Consider the following 14,229-nt stretch of genomic DNA (forward strand, 5'->3'; position numbering starts at 1 on the left):
CATCAGCAGCAGTGGCAGTACCAGTGTGCACCAAGATTCATAGCTAACCTCTTCTGTTAAAAATAAATAAAAACATGCAGCAGCCTTCAGTAAAGCAAAAAACAACCATGTGTGTCCCTGCAGGAGCTGTGTCCAAATAGCTCCTTAGTGGAACAAAATAAAGAAATGGAGGCAACGTCTATAAAGTAGTGGAGAAAAAAAATAGTTATTTTAATGCATGTTGTGGCAGTCCAAACACACACTGTTTAATCCCTTCTGTTAGCTGTAGATTTACTGTGCGTCAGTATTAGAGGCCTATGTTAGAGTCAGGTCTAATTTATTGTCGTTGACTTAACAGTGTAGTGCCCCAAGATTCAAGTAGTGGCCCAAAGACAGCGTGGCAGTACCAGTGATAATAATGGCCCCATGACAGAGTGGCGACGGTGGGGGCTGCAGCAGAAGTGGCCCCATGACAGAGTGGGGATGGTGGGGGCAGCAGCAATGGCAGTAGTAGCCCCATGACAGAGTGGGGAGTGTGGCAATTTGCACAAGGGATTTGAAGGGCCTCCATCGCCACTGCATACTGCCACAGTCTGCTGAGGTCATCTGTGTCATCTTCATTGTTGCGTCCCAGCTCCTCTACTGTTGCTTGGGTAGATAAGGCACCTAGAAGTGTATATCATTTCTCAGCGTTTATGTCCCCCTCCTCTTCTGCCAGTTCATCCTTCGTAGGGCTCAGGTGGCCATTAGATGTAGGTGCCACGTCTTCCTCCCACTCGCCAATCAGATTTCTAAGCCTCCCCTCCAGGACGTGAATTGGAATGACATCATTCATCCCGTAGTTCTGCTGACTGTCAAATAACGTGGCCTCCTCAGCAGGTGTCATGCATGAGCTGCCACTGGCTAACGTTGAAGTCACACCGGGGAGTAGTCCTGTCCGTTTTTTTGACCGCCTTTCTCTGCTCGTACAGGCGGTCTAACATGTGGAGCATGGAGCTGCAATAGGTGGAAAATTAGCCGGCGATGTTGAGGAAGAGCATTTTGCCTTTGCAGCTCAAGGAGGGCACGGTAAGAGTGGCTGAAGTGCATGTTCCTGGACATTTTAACAGCTCTTGCAGTTCAGTGGAAGACCCGAGGAACCAGGTAACAACGAGATTGAAGACGTGCACCATGCAGGTCGTATGGGTCAGCCCTATCTGACGCAGCGCAGACAGAATGTTCTTCCCATTATTAGTAACCATGATTCCTCTCTCAACTTGGCGAGGAAACAGTGTTTGATTTCTTTATTGATGACGCCGAGCAGTTCCTCCCCGGTGTGGCCCAGGCAAAGAATCAAGTGATAATACCTAGCTTAGCATAGGTGATACGCTGGAGGACCACTGTGAGAGGAGGACATTGCAGAAGAAATCCCAGCATTACAACGCGGAGGTGGCATTGCCATCACCTGGCCAAGGTGGGCCAGAACAACATCTATGGTCCTTGACCATAGTTACAACTCCACTCATCAGCACTGGTATGAACTCTACAAGAGTAGATGTCGGCTTGAGACTCTCCACCTTGGGTGGGCACAAGCAACTTGGCCAGGTGCTCGTTAAGCTTCTGTGCCGCCGGATGAGCGATTGCTGTTGAAACAAGTGACGAGGAGGAGGAAGAGCTATGGACGACGTTGAAGTTCCTTCTGCTGATATTGCCGAGCGCTGACTGCTGGAGAGGGGGTGCCGGCCGGCGGGAGATGCAGCGGTTGCTGTATCAGGCTGTAACACTAAATGAGTGGCACGGTTTTCCCACGCCACTTTATGGCGACCCTGGATGTGTTGACGCAGGGCCATAGTGCCAACATTAGCACCCTGACCGCACCTCGCCTTCTGCATACCGCCACGCTAAAGTCCCCCAGAAAAATTCCCACACTGGCAAGTATGGCATTTTCCCTCCACCACTGTGTGATGCCTGCCTGACGCTGCTTTTATAAACCAGTGAACTGCTAGTGGGTTTCCCACAGGTAGTCTCCTGAGTAGCAGTTTACCCATCCCACATTGGCTACAGATCTCCCACTGCTCATGGGCACGCTGCCACCCTCGCCCCCTGATGATGCCCCCTCCTCATCTGGCTCTCACGGCTACATCCGTTTGTTCCTCATTAATTTCACTCTCACCTGTCCCTTGCACAAGTCCCTGACATTTTGAAACATGTGCTCCCACCCGATTGTCATCATCGGTAGTTGCACGCCTAGGAGTCCACAGCGGACCAAGTCTGGGCTGGCCTGCAACTGCTGACTATCCTTAAAAAGCTAATTTTTGCTTAAATGCAGAGCAGAGCCGGCAGCTAGCATTACTTGGCTAGAAGAAAAGGAAGCAAAAGAGGCAGGATCAGGACAGGTGAGGGCACAGAGGTTGTTCCTGGGCCATGCCAACTAAGCGTGGTGTCAGAGGATCCCACCGACTTCTGGCTGCGTGTATCTGTGGTCACCTGAGATGATGTTGAAGAGCAAGTCAACCATTCCAGTGTTGGATGACAACGGCCTGTTGCTGCTACCACCACTTCTTCTGCTGCTACTTGTGCCGGCAGCAGCAACATTTCTGCCACTGCCCGTTCCTTTGAGGGCTCAGACAACTGTCTGTTGGTTGTAGCGTCCAGTAACTGAATCAGTAATGTAACAAGTATGAATGGCGCAGCAGGTGAACAAGATAATTGTGGCGATATATTACACCGCACCTTAATACTGAGGCACAGTAAAAAGTGACAGTGGTTCAACAAGATGCAGATGGTGATTACACTCGGCCTGCACTGTCCCTGCAGTCTCCCTACACTGGCCCTGCAGTCTCCCTACACTGGCCCTGCAGTCTCCCTACACTGGCCCTATCCAATATTCCACAATTAAAGGCATCTTGAACACTGTCCCTAGTGCTTGTTTACGTCTCTCCCTAAGACCAGCTCGTGCGGGATGAGGCTTTATATTATTATTATTTTTTTTATAGGGCTGTGACATCACCGGGGCTGGCTATCTGCTGAGTGGCTGGCTGCATGGAATTATGGGTCATATCCCATTCCTGGGCTTCTTACTTTCACTTTGTAATACGTACAGCAGCCGTTTTGTTACCACATAGCGCAAGGAAATTTTGATTTATAGCAAATCGAATTTTTCCTAAACTTTGGATCAAACTCCACTTCATATGCTTTGATTCACTCAATACTAATTCAAGATGTCCCGGGGCTCGTCAGAATTTTCCCATAACATGGAGGAGCCAATTTACTCATTGATCTCGGGGCCTCCCTTCCTAACGCTGGGTCTAATGCTACCAGCACGATGGATCAGGCCACCCATAAATTGTTCCACAATTGCCTCCTGCCCCAATAGCTGCCCCCACCCAGGATGGTAGCAACATTCACCGGCCACTTCCGGAGCGCAGCAGGCGAGGCTGAACCTATAGGGCATGATTCAGATTTCCTGTGTCAGGCTCCACCCCCTCAGGCCCATACTATGCCTGAGTGACTGGACTGTTCCTTTAACGATCAGTAGCAGTCCGTCCCACCCTCCATCTGATGATAGAAGCTGACACCTCTGACGGCAATCATCTCTCCTGACCTCACTTCTGTGCGAGGCTCCATATTGTAAGCCAAACCACTAATATCTCCCAGGTCTAAAGTGACTTTACGAGACATGTACAAGCCGAGTGCTGCATGTGGCCATCCTGGTTGTCAGCAGTTTCCAGCTGTCGATGTGCCCAGTCAGTGTGGCTCCAGCATCGGAGGCGGTAGAGTATACTGCCCACTAGGTGAACTCTTTACTGTACATGCCATTATCTCGGGCAAACTAAGTGATCATGGAACCAGAGCACCGCGGTGATTATAACCTTAGCGACAGCAGCACGTCTGGACCATGCACCCCCACAACACGGCGGCGCGCACGCCCACACTGCCGCATCTCCGCTTGAAGCCAACTGGTGCCATTCAGGCATTTCCACGGTGTCTATGGACCATGAGAGGATGGGGCTCCTCCAGGACACAAGAGCAGGTAACTCATCGTCAACCCATGAAATCAGTATGTGAGATCAGCTCTGAAGCGCTCTTGACAGAGCGCAGCTACGATGAGTGCTGAACGGACAGAGCCCTGATGTGGTGGCCTCACTGAGACAGCACACGCCGCAGCTGGAATCTGGCCCACCTGCAGCGACCATAACAGCACAAATCATTTGTCACTGCAGGAGGGCAGCTTTTGGGTCCTAAGTGGCACCAGTAGCCTGATTTAAGGGTATGTCCACACTAAATACTGCAGTTTTTGTGCAGGCCATCAGTAAATGTTGCAGATTTCCACTACAAAGGGTGAAATCTGCCCCCACAACGAAATTGGCGTGCAGCAGATCTAAAATACACTCCGCAGGTGGAAATTTTCGGCAGGTTGCTGCTGCTGTAAAATGCTGCAGATTTCCTGCGCACACTTGTCCGGACGCTGCTCAGTATGATCCCGTTTTACACATCTTCCACAGACGCCACTGTGAACACACAACACAGACACGTGACAGCAGCTTCCGTGGGAGCTCTCCCTATACACACTGCTTTATTATTCGCAGGGCTATGATTTGGTGCGGGGGGGTGGTGGAGGGGCGCTAGTGTGGTAATGAGTCAGGGCAGACATGCGGCCACCTGGAAGGCCCCGGTGTCCGCCGTGTGCTGCGCGCTGTGCTCCTGGAGCTGACCCAGTTCATGGAAGCGCTCGCCGCACCACAAGCACTTGTAGTGTTGCTCTCTGTTGTGTACGCTCTGATGTTTGTTCAGATGTTCCCTCTGCTTAAAACTTTTGTCACAGGACGGGCACTTGTAGGGCTTCTCGCCCGTGTGCACCCGCCGGTGTCTCTGCAGGTCGGAGGCGTATTTGAAGCGTTTTTCACAGTCTGGACATTTGAGAGGTTTGTCTCTGGCCGGGTCGCAGCGATGCTGCACAAACTCCGAGGAGGAGAAGAAGCGGCGCTCGCAGGCCGTGCACCTCAGCGGCTTCTCCGTGCAGTGGGCGGCCTGGTGTTTCTGCAGAGCAGAGGCGCGCTTGTAAGTCTTATGACACACGTTACACTGAAAGGGCCGCTCCCCGAAGCCCTGTCCACACTTGTGCCGTAGCAAGTCCTGCGACTGGCGGAAGCCCTGCTGGCAAGCGTTGCACTTGAAGATGCTCTCGGCTCCGTGCAGACTGAAGGTCATGCCTTTTTCACAGAAAGTGCAGTTGTCAGGCTCCTCAGCCTTGTGTGTGCGCCGGTGCCTCATGAGCGCATACTGCTGCTTAAAACTCATCTGACACAGGTCACAGTGGAAGGGGCGCTCCTCGCTGTGTGTGCGCTCATGCTGTCGCAGGTCTGACGGCCGCCGGAACGTCTTTTGACAGGCGCTGCAGCAGAAGGGCCGCTCGCCAGCTGGTGTGCACGGGTGCTGCAGTAACTGAGAAGATTCCTTGAAGCGCAGCTGGCACGTCTGGCACTGGAAGAGCTGCTCGCCAGAGTGGGCGTACATGTGTCTCAGGAGGTGCGAGCGATGCTTGAAGCTTTTCTCACACACGGTGCACTTGTAGGGGCGCTCTGAGCTGTGCGTGCGCTTGTGGTGCACCAGGTGCGAGGACTGACTGAAGCTCTTGTCGCACAGTGTGCACTTGTACGGCCTCTCACCGGTGTGGACGCGCTCGTGGCGGGACAGTTCTGACAGGTGCTTAAATGGCTTGTGACACAAGGTGCAGATGAAGGGTCTGTCGAGGGAGGTGGTGGCCGCTACGGGTGCGCTGGGTAAGCAGGCTCTGTCCGCCTCTGGACACTTGTACGTCTTCTCACAGATGGAGCATTTTAGGGAGCTGCCGCTGTGGGCCGTGTGGTGCTGGGCCAGCGAGGTCAGCAGAGAGAAGCCCATTTTACAGACTCCGCAGACAAAGGGCTTCTGCTCTACCTGCGTGCACTGGTGCTCAAGGAGGTCGGTGGCCTGGTGAAAGATCTTTAGACACTGGGTGCATTGGTCCTGGCTGGCTGAGGGCAAGCACTGATGTTCCTGAGGGTTTGCCAGGTGGGTAAGGTCATGCCCGCACAGCCCACACTTGTGCAGAGGTTCAGCGGAGGGTAAGGGAGGATGATGGATCCCCAGATCGGGCTGCACCAGAATGCCGTACACGGCACAGCTCAGTGGGTTGTCGGCAGGAGCTGGGTTGGCAATGGGATGCTCACCAAGTGCAATGGGATGCTGTGGTGTCTGCTGCTGGGACGGCTGCAAGGAGGATGGGGGGGCCTGTGCAGGAGCCCAGCCCTCGGACATGCTGGGGGCCCGGGAACAAGGGTCCAACAGGGAAGGCTTCAGGGTGACGGCCGGGTGCCTATCAGGCAGACGAGTGTCCTCGGCACAACCTCACACCATCTTCTGTATGAAACCTGCCAGAAAAGAACATGTGTAAGCTGGATCGACAGAGAATATCACAGAAGGAGGGGCCAAATACCACAGGGGGAGGAGCAAAATACCAGAAGAGGAGGAGCCAAATACCACAGGAGGAGGGGGGCCCAATACCGCAGGAGGAGGGGGCCCAATACCGCAGGAGGAGGGGGGCCCAATACCGCAGGAGGAGGGGGGCCCAATACCGCAGGAGGAGGGGGGCCCAATACCGCAGGAGGAGGGGGGCCCAATACCGCAGGAGGAGGGGGGCCCAATACCGCAGGAGGAGGGGGGCCCAATACCGCAGGAGGAGGGGGGCCCAATACCACAGGAGGAGGGGGGTCCAATACCACAGGAGGAGGGGGGCCCAATACCACAGGAGGAGGGGGGCCCAATACCGCAGGAGGAGGGGGGCCCAATACCGCAGGAGGAGGGGGGCCCAATACCGCAGGAGGAGGGGGGTCCAATACCGCAGGAGGAGGGGGGCCCAATACCGCAGGAGAAGGGGGGCCCAATACCGCAGGAGGAGGGGGGCCCAATACCGCAGGAGGAGGGGGGCCCAATACCGCAGGAGGAGGGGGGCCCAATACCGCAGGAGGAGGGGGGCCCAATACCGCAGGAGGAGGGGGGCCCAATACCGCAGGAGGAGGGGGGCCCAATACCGCAGGAGGAGGGGGGCCCAATACCGCAGGAGGAGGGGGGCCCAATACCACAAGAGGAGGGGGGCCCAATACCACAAGAGGAGGGGGGCCCAATACCACAAGAGGAGGGGGGCCCAATACCACAGGAGGAGCCAAATACCGCAGGGGGAGGGGCCAAACACCACAGGAGGAGGGGGCCAAATACCACAGGAGGAGAAGCCAAACACCACAGGAGGAGGGGGCCAAATACCACAGGAGGAGGGGGCCAAATACCACAGGAGAAGGGGGGCCACATACCACAGGAGGATGGGCCAAACTACTACAGGAGGAGGAGCCAAATACAACAGGAGGAGGGGGGCCACATACCACAGGAGAAGGGAGCAAATATCACATGGGGTATTACACTGAGGATGGTGTATATTATATATCACATGGGGTATTACACAGAGGATGGTGTATTTTATACATCACATGGGGCAGTACACAGAGGATGGTGTATATTATATCTCACATGGGGTATTACACAGAGGATGGTGTATATTATATATCACATGGGGTATTACACAGAGGATGATGTATATTATATATCACATGGGGTATTACACAGAGGATGGTGTATATTATATATCACATGGGGTATTACACAGAGGATGGTGTATATTATATATCACATGGGGTATTACACAGAGGATGGTGTATATTATACATCACATGGGGTATTACACAGAGGATGGTGTATTTTATACATCACATGGGGCAGTACACAGAGGATGGTGTATATTATATATCACATGGGGTATTACACAGAGGATGGTGTATATTATATATCACATGGGGTATTACACAGAGGATGGTGTATATTATATATCACATGGGGTATTACACTGAGGATGGTGTATATTATATATCACATGGGGTATTACACAGAGGATGGTGTATATTATATATCACATGGGGTATTACACAGAGGATGGTGTATATTATATATCACATGGGGTATTACACAGAGGATGGTGTATATTATATATCACATGGGGTATTACACAGAGGATGGTGTATATTATATATCACATGGGGTATTACACAGAGGATGGTGTATATTATATATCACATGGGGCAGTACACAGAGGATGGTGTATATTATATATCACATGGGGTATTACACAGAGGATGGTGCATGTTATAAATCACATGGGGTATTACACAGAGGATGGTGTATATTATATATCACATGGGGTATTACACAGAGGATGGTGTATGTTATATATCACATGGGGTATTACACAGAGGATGGTGCATGTTATAAATCACATGGGGTATTACACAGAGGATGGTGTATGTTATACATCACATGGGGTATTAGACAGAGGATGGTGTATATTATACATCACATGGGGTATTACACAGAGGATGGTGTATATTATATATCACACGGGGTATTACACTGAGGATGGTGTATATTATATATCACACGGGGTATTACACAGAGGATGGTGTATATTATATATCACACGGGGTATTACACAGAGGATGGTGTATATTATATATCACACGGGGTATTACACAGAGGATGGTGTATATTATATATCACACGGGGTATTACACAGAGGATGGTGTATATTATATATCACACGGGGTATTACACAGAGGATGGTGTATATTATATATCACACGGGGTATTACACAGAGGATGGTGTATATTATATATCACACGGGGTATTACACAGAGGATGGTGTATATTATATATCACACGGGGTATTACACAGAGGATGGTGTATATTATATATCACACGGGGTATTACACTGAGGATGGTGTATATTATATATCACATGGGGTATTACACAGAGGATGGTGTATATTATATATCACATGGGGTATTACACTGAGGATGGTGTATATTATATATCACATGGGGTATTACACTGAGGATGGTGTATATTATATATCACATGGGGTATTACACAGGAGGATGGTGTATATTATATATCACATGGGGTATTACACAGAGGATGGTGTATATTATATATCACATGGGGTATTACACAGAGGATGGTGTATATTATATATCACATGGGGTATTACACTGAGGATGGTGTATATTATATATCACATGGGGTATTACACAGAGGATGGTGTATATTATATATCACATGGGGCAGTACACAGAGGATGGTGTATATTATATATCACATGGGGTATTACACAGAGGATGGTGTATGTTATATATCACATGGGGTATTACACTGAGGATGGTGTATATTATATATCACATGGGGTATTACACAGAGGATGGTGTATATTATATATCACATGGGGTATTACACAGAGGATGGTGTATGTTATATATCACATGGGGTAGTACACTGAGGATGGTGTATATTATATATCACATGGGGTATTACACAGAGGATGGTGTATATTATATATCACATGGGGTATTACACAGAGGATGGTGTATATTATATATCACATGGGGCAGTACACAGAGGATGGTGTATATTATATATCACATGGGGTATTACACAGAGGATGGTGTATGTTATATATCACATGGGGTATTACACAGAGGATGGTGTATATTATATATCACATGGGGTATTACACAGAGGATGGTGTATATTATATATCACATGGGGTATTACACTGAGGATGGTGTATATTATATATCACATGGGGTATTACACTGAGGATGGTGTATATTATATATCACATGGGGTATTACACAGGAGGATGGTGTATGTTATATATCACATGGGGTATTACACAGAGGATGGTGTATATTATATATCACATGGGGTATTACACAGAGGATGGTGTATGTTATATATCACATGGGGTATTACACAGAGGATGGTGATATTATATATCACATGGGTATTACACAGAGGATGGTGTATATTATATATCACATGGGGCAGTACACAGAGGATGGTGTATATTATATATCACATGGGGTATTACACTGAGGATGGTGTATATTATATATCACATGGGGTATTACACAGGAGGATGGTGTATATTATATATCACATGGGGTATTACACAGAGGATGGTGTATGTTATATATCACATGGGGTATTACACAGAGGATGGTGTATATTATATATCACATGGGGTATTACACAGAGGATGGTGTATATTATATATCACATGGGGCAGTACACAGAGGATGGTGTATATTATATATCACATGGGGTATTACACAGAGGATGGTGTATCTTATATATCACATGGGGCAGTACACAGAGGATGGTGTATATTATATATCACATGGGGTATTACACAGAGGATGGTGTATGTTATATATCACATGGGGTATTACACAGAGGATGGTGTATATTATATATCACATGGGGTATTACACAGAGGATGGTGTATATTATATATCACATGGGGCAGTACACAGAGGATGGTGTATATTATATATCACATGGGGTATTACACTGAGGATGGTGTATATTATATATCACATGGGGTATTACACAGGAGGATGGTGTATATTATATATCACATGGGGTATTACACAGAGGATGGTGTATGTTATATATCACATGGGGTATTACACAGAGGATGGTGTATATTATATATCACATGGGGTATTACACAGAGGATGGTGTATATTATATATCACATGGGGCAGTACACAGAGGATGGTGTATATTATATATCACATGGGGTATTACACAGAGGATGGTGTATGTTATATATCACATGGGGCAGTACACAGAGGATGGTGTATATTATATATCACATGGGGTATTACACAGAGGATGGTGTATGTTATATATCACATGGGGTATTACACAGAGGATGGTGTATATTATATATACACAGAGGATATGGAGGGGGGCGGGGGTGTTATTACTATTCGGGTGTCAGGACAGATTTGCCGATTAGGCCGCAGGCCGGGGACTTTCCTGCACTGAGCGCCGCCGCCGCCACCTCCCCCCGACCCCCTGCACGTTACCTGTACACCGGCGGGGCCTGCAGGACGAGGGAGGAGGCGGGCAGATCCGGGAGGCTGCGGCTCCGGGACTGAATGTCATGGGAGGAGCCAAGAGGACCGCCCCCTACCGGACACCGGGGAGGAGACCGTCAGACACTGAGGAGAGGCCAGAGGAAGAGACAGACAGAGATAGAGGGAGAGAGAGACGGGGAATAGAGAGAGATAGAAATAGATGGGGGAAGAGAGACAGAGATAGGAAGAGACAGACAGAGAAATAGAGGAAGAGACAAGAAGAAACAGAGAGAGAGGATGAGACAGAGAGAGAAGGGGAAGAGAGAGAATAGAGACAGAAAGATAGAGAGAGAAAGGGAAGAGAGAGAGCCAGAACAGACAGAGAGAGAAGAGAAGAGAAGAGAAGAGAGAGAGAGAGAGAGAGAGAGAGAGAGAGAGCTAGAGGAAGAGAAGTGGGAGAGGGAGATAGAGGAAGAGACAAAAAGAAAGATAGAGGAAGAGACAAAAAGAAAGATAGAGGAAGAGAGAGATGGGGAATAGAGATAGAAACAGACCTAGAGATAGAGGAAGAGACAGAGAGATAAAGTAAGAGATAGAGGAAGAGAGAAACGGGCGAAGAGAGAAACGGGCGAAGAGACAGATAGGTAGCGACAGGCAGAGAGATAAAGAGGGAGATGGGGAAGAGAGAGAGAGAGAGAGACACAGACAGATAGGGGTAGAGACAGATGGGGAAGAGAGACAGAGATAGGACGAGAGAGAGGGAGAGATAGAGGAAAAGACAGATAGAAATAGGAAGAGACGGAGGAAAAGAGTGGAAGAGCTAGAGGAAGAGACAAGATGGGGAAGAGAGGGATAGGAAGAGACAGATAGAGGAAGAGAGATAGAGGAAGAGAGACACAGGAAGTAACAAAGAGAGAAAGGAAGAAATTAAGAGGTAGAGAGAAGAAGAAACAGAGAGAGAGGATGAGACAGAGAGAGAGGGAGATAGAGGAAGAGACAAAAAGAAAGATAGAGGAAGAGAGAGATGGGGAATAGAGATAGAAACAGACCTAGAGATAGAAGAAGAGACAGAGAGATAAAGTAAGAGATAGAGGAAGAGAGAAACGGGCGAAGAGAGATAGAGGAAGAGACAGATAGGTAGAGACAGGCAGAGAGATAAAGAGGGAGATGGGGAAAGAGAGAGAGAGAGACAGATAGGGGTAGAGACAGATGGGGGAAGAGAGAAGGAGAGATAGAGGAAGAGAGACAGAGATAGGAAGAGAGAGAGGAAAAAAGAGGGAGAGATAGAGGAAAAGACAGATAGAAATAGGAAGAGACAGAGGAAAAGAGTGGAAGAGCTAGAGAAAGAGACAGATGGGGAAGAGAGACACAGGAAGTAACGAAGAGAGAAAGGAAGAAATGAAGAGGTAGAGAGAAGAAGAAACGGAAAGGAAGAGAGAGACAGAGGAAAAGATATAGAGATAGAAGGGGAAGAGAAATAGAGAGAAAGAGAGGAAAAGACAGACATAGAAAGAAAGGGGGAGAAGAGATAGAGACAGAGAGATAGCGGAAGAGACAGAGAGAAAGAGAAGGGGAAGAGAGATGGGGAATAGAGAGAGATAGAGGAAGAGAGGGAGAGACAGATAGAGGAAGAGACAGACAAAGAGAGGAAGAGAGAGAGAGATCGAAGAAAAGACAGAGAGATAGAGGAAGAGACAGACAGAGATAGGAAGAGAGAGGTAGAGGGGAAAAAAGGGAGAGATAGAGGAAGAGACAGACAGAGATAGGAAGAGAGAGGTAGAGGGGAAAAAAGGGAGAGATAGAGGAAGAGACAAAGATAGAGACAGATGGGGAAGAGAGACAGGGATAGGAAGGGGCAGATAGAGGAAGAGGGGTCACTATTAGGGTCAGGGGTTAGTATTAGGGCTCATGCACACAACCGTATGTATTTTGCAGAACGGAACAGCCGGCCCCTAATAGAACAGTCCTATCCTTGTCCGTAGTACAGACAGTAATAGGACGTGTTCTATTTGTTTGTGGAACGGAAATACGGAAACTAAATGCACACGGAGTAACGTCCAGTTTTTTTGCGGACCCCTTGAAATGATTGGTTCTGCATACGGGCCACAAAAACCCCCCGGAACAGACAGAAAGAAAATACGTTTGTGTGCATGAGCCCTTAGGGTCAGGAGTTAGTGTCAGGGGTGAGTATTAGAACTGTGGGATAGTATTAGGGGTTAGGGTTGAGTAATAGGGGTTAGTATTAGGGTTTAGTATTAGGGGTAACTATTAAGGTATTAGGGTTAGGGGTTAGTATTGGGGTCAGAGGTTAGTATTAGGTGTTAGTATTAGCTCATACCGGGAGCTGCGTCACTGGATTATTACATTAGTATTAGGGTCAGAGTTGAGTATTAGGGGTTAGTATTAGGGTCCATTCACACGTCCGTATGAATAGTCCGGATCCGTTCCTCAATTATGCGGAACGGGTGCGGACTCATTCATTTTCAATGGGGACTGAACGGATGCGGACGGCACACTATGTTCTGTCCGCATCCGCATTTCCAGATCCGCAATTCCATTCCCGAAAAAAATAGAACATGTATTTTTTATGAGCGTACTGGCGATGTGCGGTCTGCGAATTGCGGAACACACATTGCCGGTGTCTGTGTTTTTCAAATCCACAAAACACTTGCGGACGTGTGAATGGACCCCGAGGCTACTTTCACACCAGTGTTTTTGCTGGATCCGTCCTAATAATACAACCGCCTGCGTCTGTTCTGACCGGATCCGGTCGTGTTGTGTCTTCTACGGCCATGACGGATCCGTCTCTGAAACCACTGGAAGTCAATGGGGGACGATCAGTTTTCTTTTGTGTCTGAGAAAACGGATCGGTCACCATTGACTTCCATTGTGTGTCAGGACGGATCCGTCTTGATCCGCACCACATCACGAACAGAAAAACGCTGCTTGCAGCATTATTCTATCCGCGGTGGGGACGCAGCCAAACGGAACGGAACGCGTTCTGGTGACTCCGTTCTGTTCAGTTTTGTCTCCATTGACAATGAATAGGGACAAAACGGAAGCGTTTTCCTCCGGTATTGAGAGCCTATGACGGATCTCAATACCGGAAAGGGAAAGCGCAGATGTGAAAGTAGCCTTAGGTGTCATTATTAGGGTCAGGAGTGAGTAATAGGGGTGAGTATTAGGGTCAGGGGTGAGTATTAGGAGGTGAGTATTAGGGTCAGGGACGAGTATTAGGGTCAGGAGTGAGTAATAGGGG

General features: G+C 48.7%; 1 protein-coding gene across 1 annotated transcript; it reads right to left on the reverse strand.

Moving 5' to 3' along the window:
• Nucleotides 1-4,386: 4,386 nt before the first annotated feature.
• ZNF319 (zinc finger protein 319) lies at nt 4,387-11,222 on the reverse strand. The gene is made up of 2 exons (XM_044270170.1): nt 10,980-11,222; nt 4,387-6,371 (listed from the first exon to the last, which is right to left on the reverse strand). The coding sequence occupies exon 2, from the start codon at nt 6,256-6,258 to the stop codon at nt 4,600-4,602; it is 1,659 nt and encodes a 552-aa protein (XP_044126105.1). The 5' UTR covers nt 6,259-6,371; nt 10,980-11,222; the 3' UTR covers nt 4,387-4,599.
• Between the last annotated feature and the right edge of the window lie 3,007 nt (nt 11,223-14,229).

This window comes from Bufo gargarizans, chromosome 10 (assembly GCF_014858855.1).
Source record: "Bufo gargarizans isolate SCDJY-AF-19 chromosome 10, ASM1485885v1, whole genome shotgun sequence".
Classification (NCBI taxonomy): domain Eukaryota; kingdom Metazoa; phylum Chordata; class Amphibia; order Anura; family Bufonidae; genus Bufo; species Bufo gargarizans.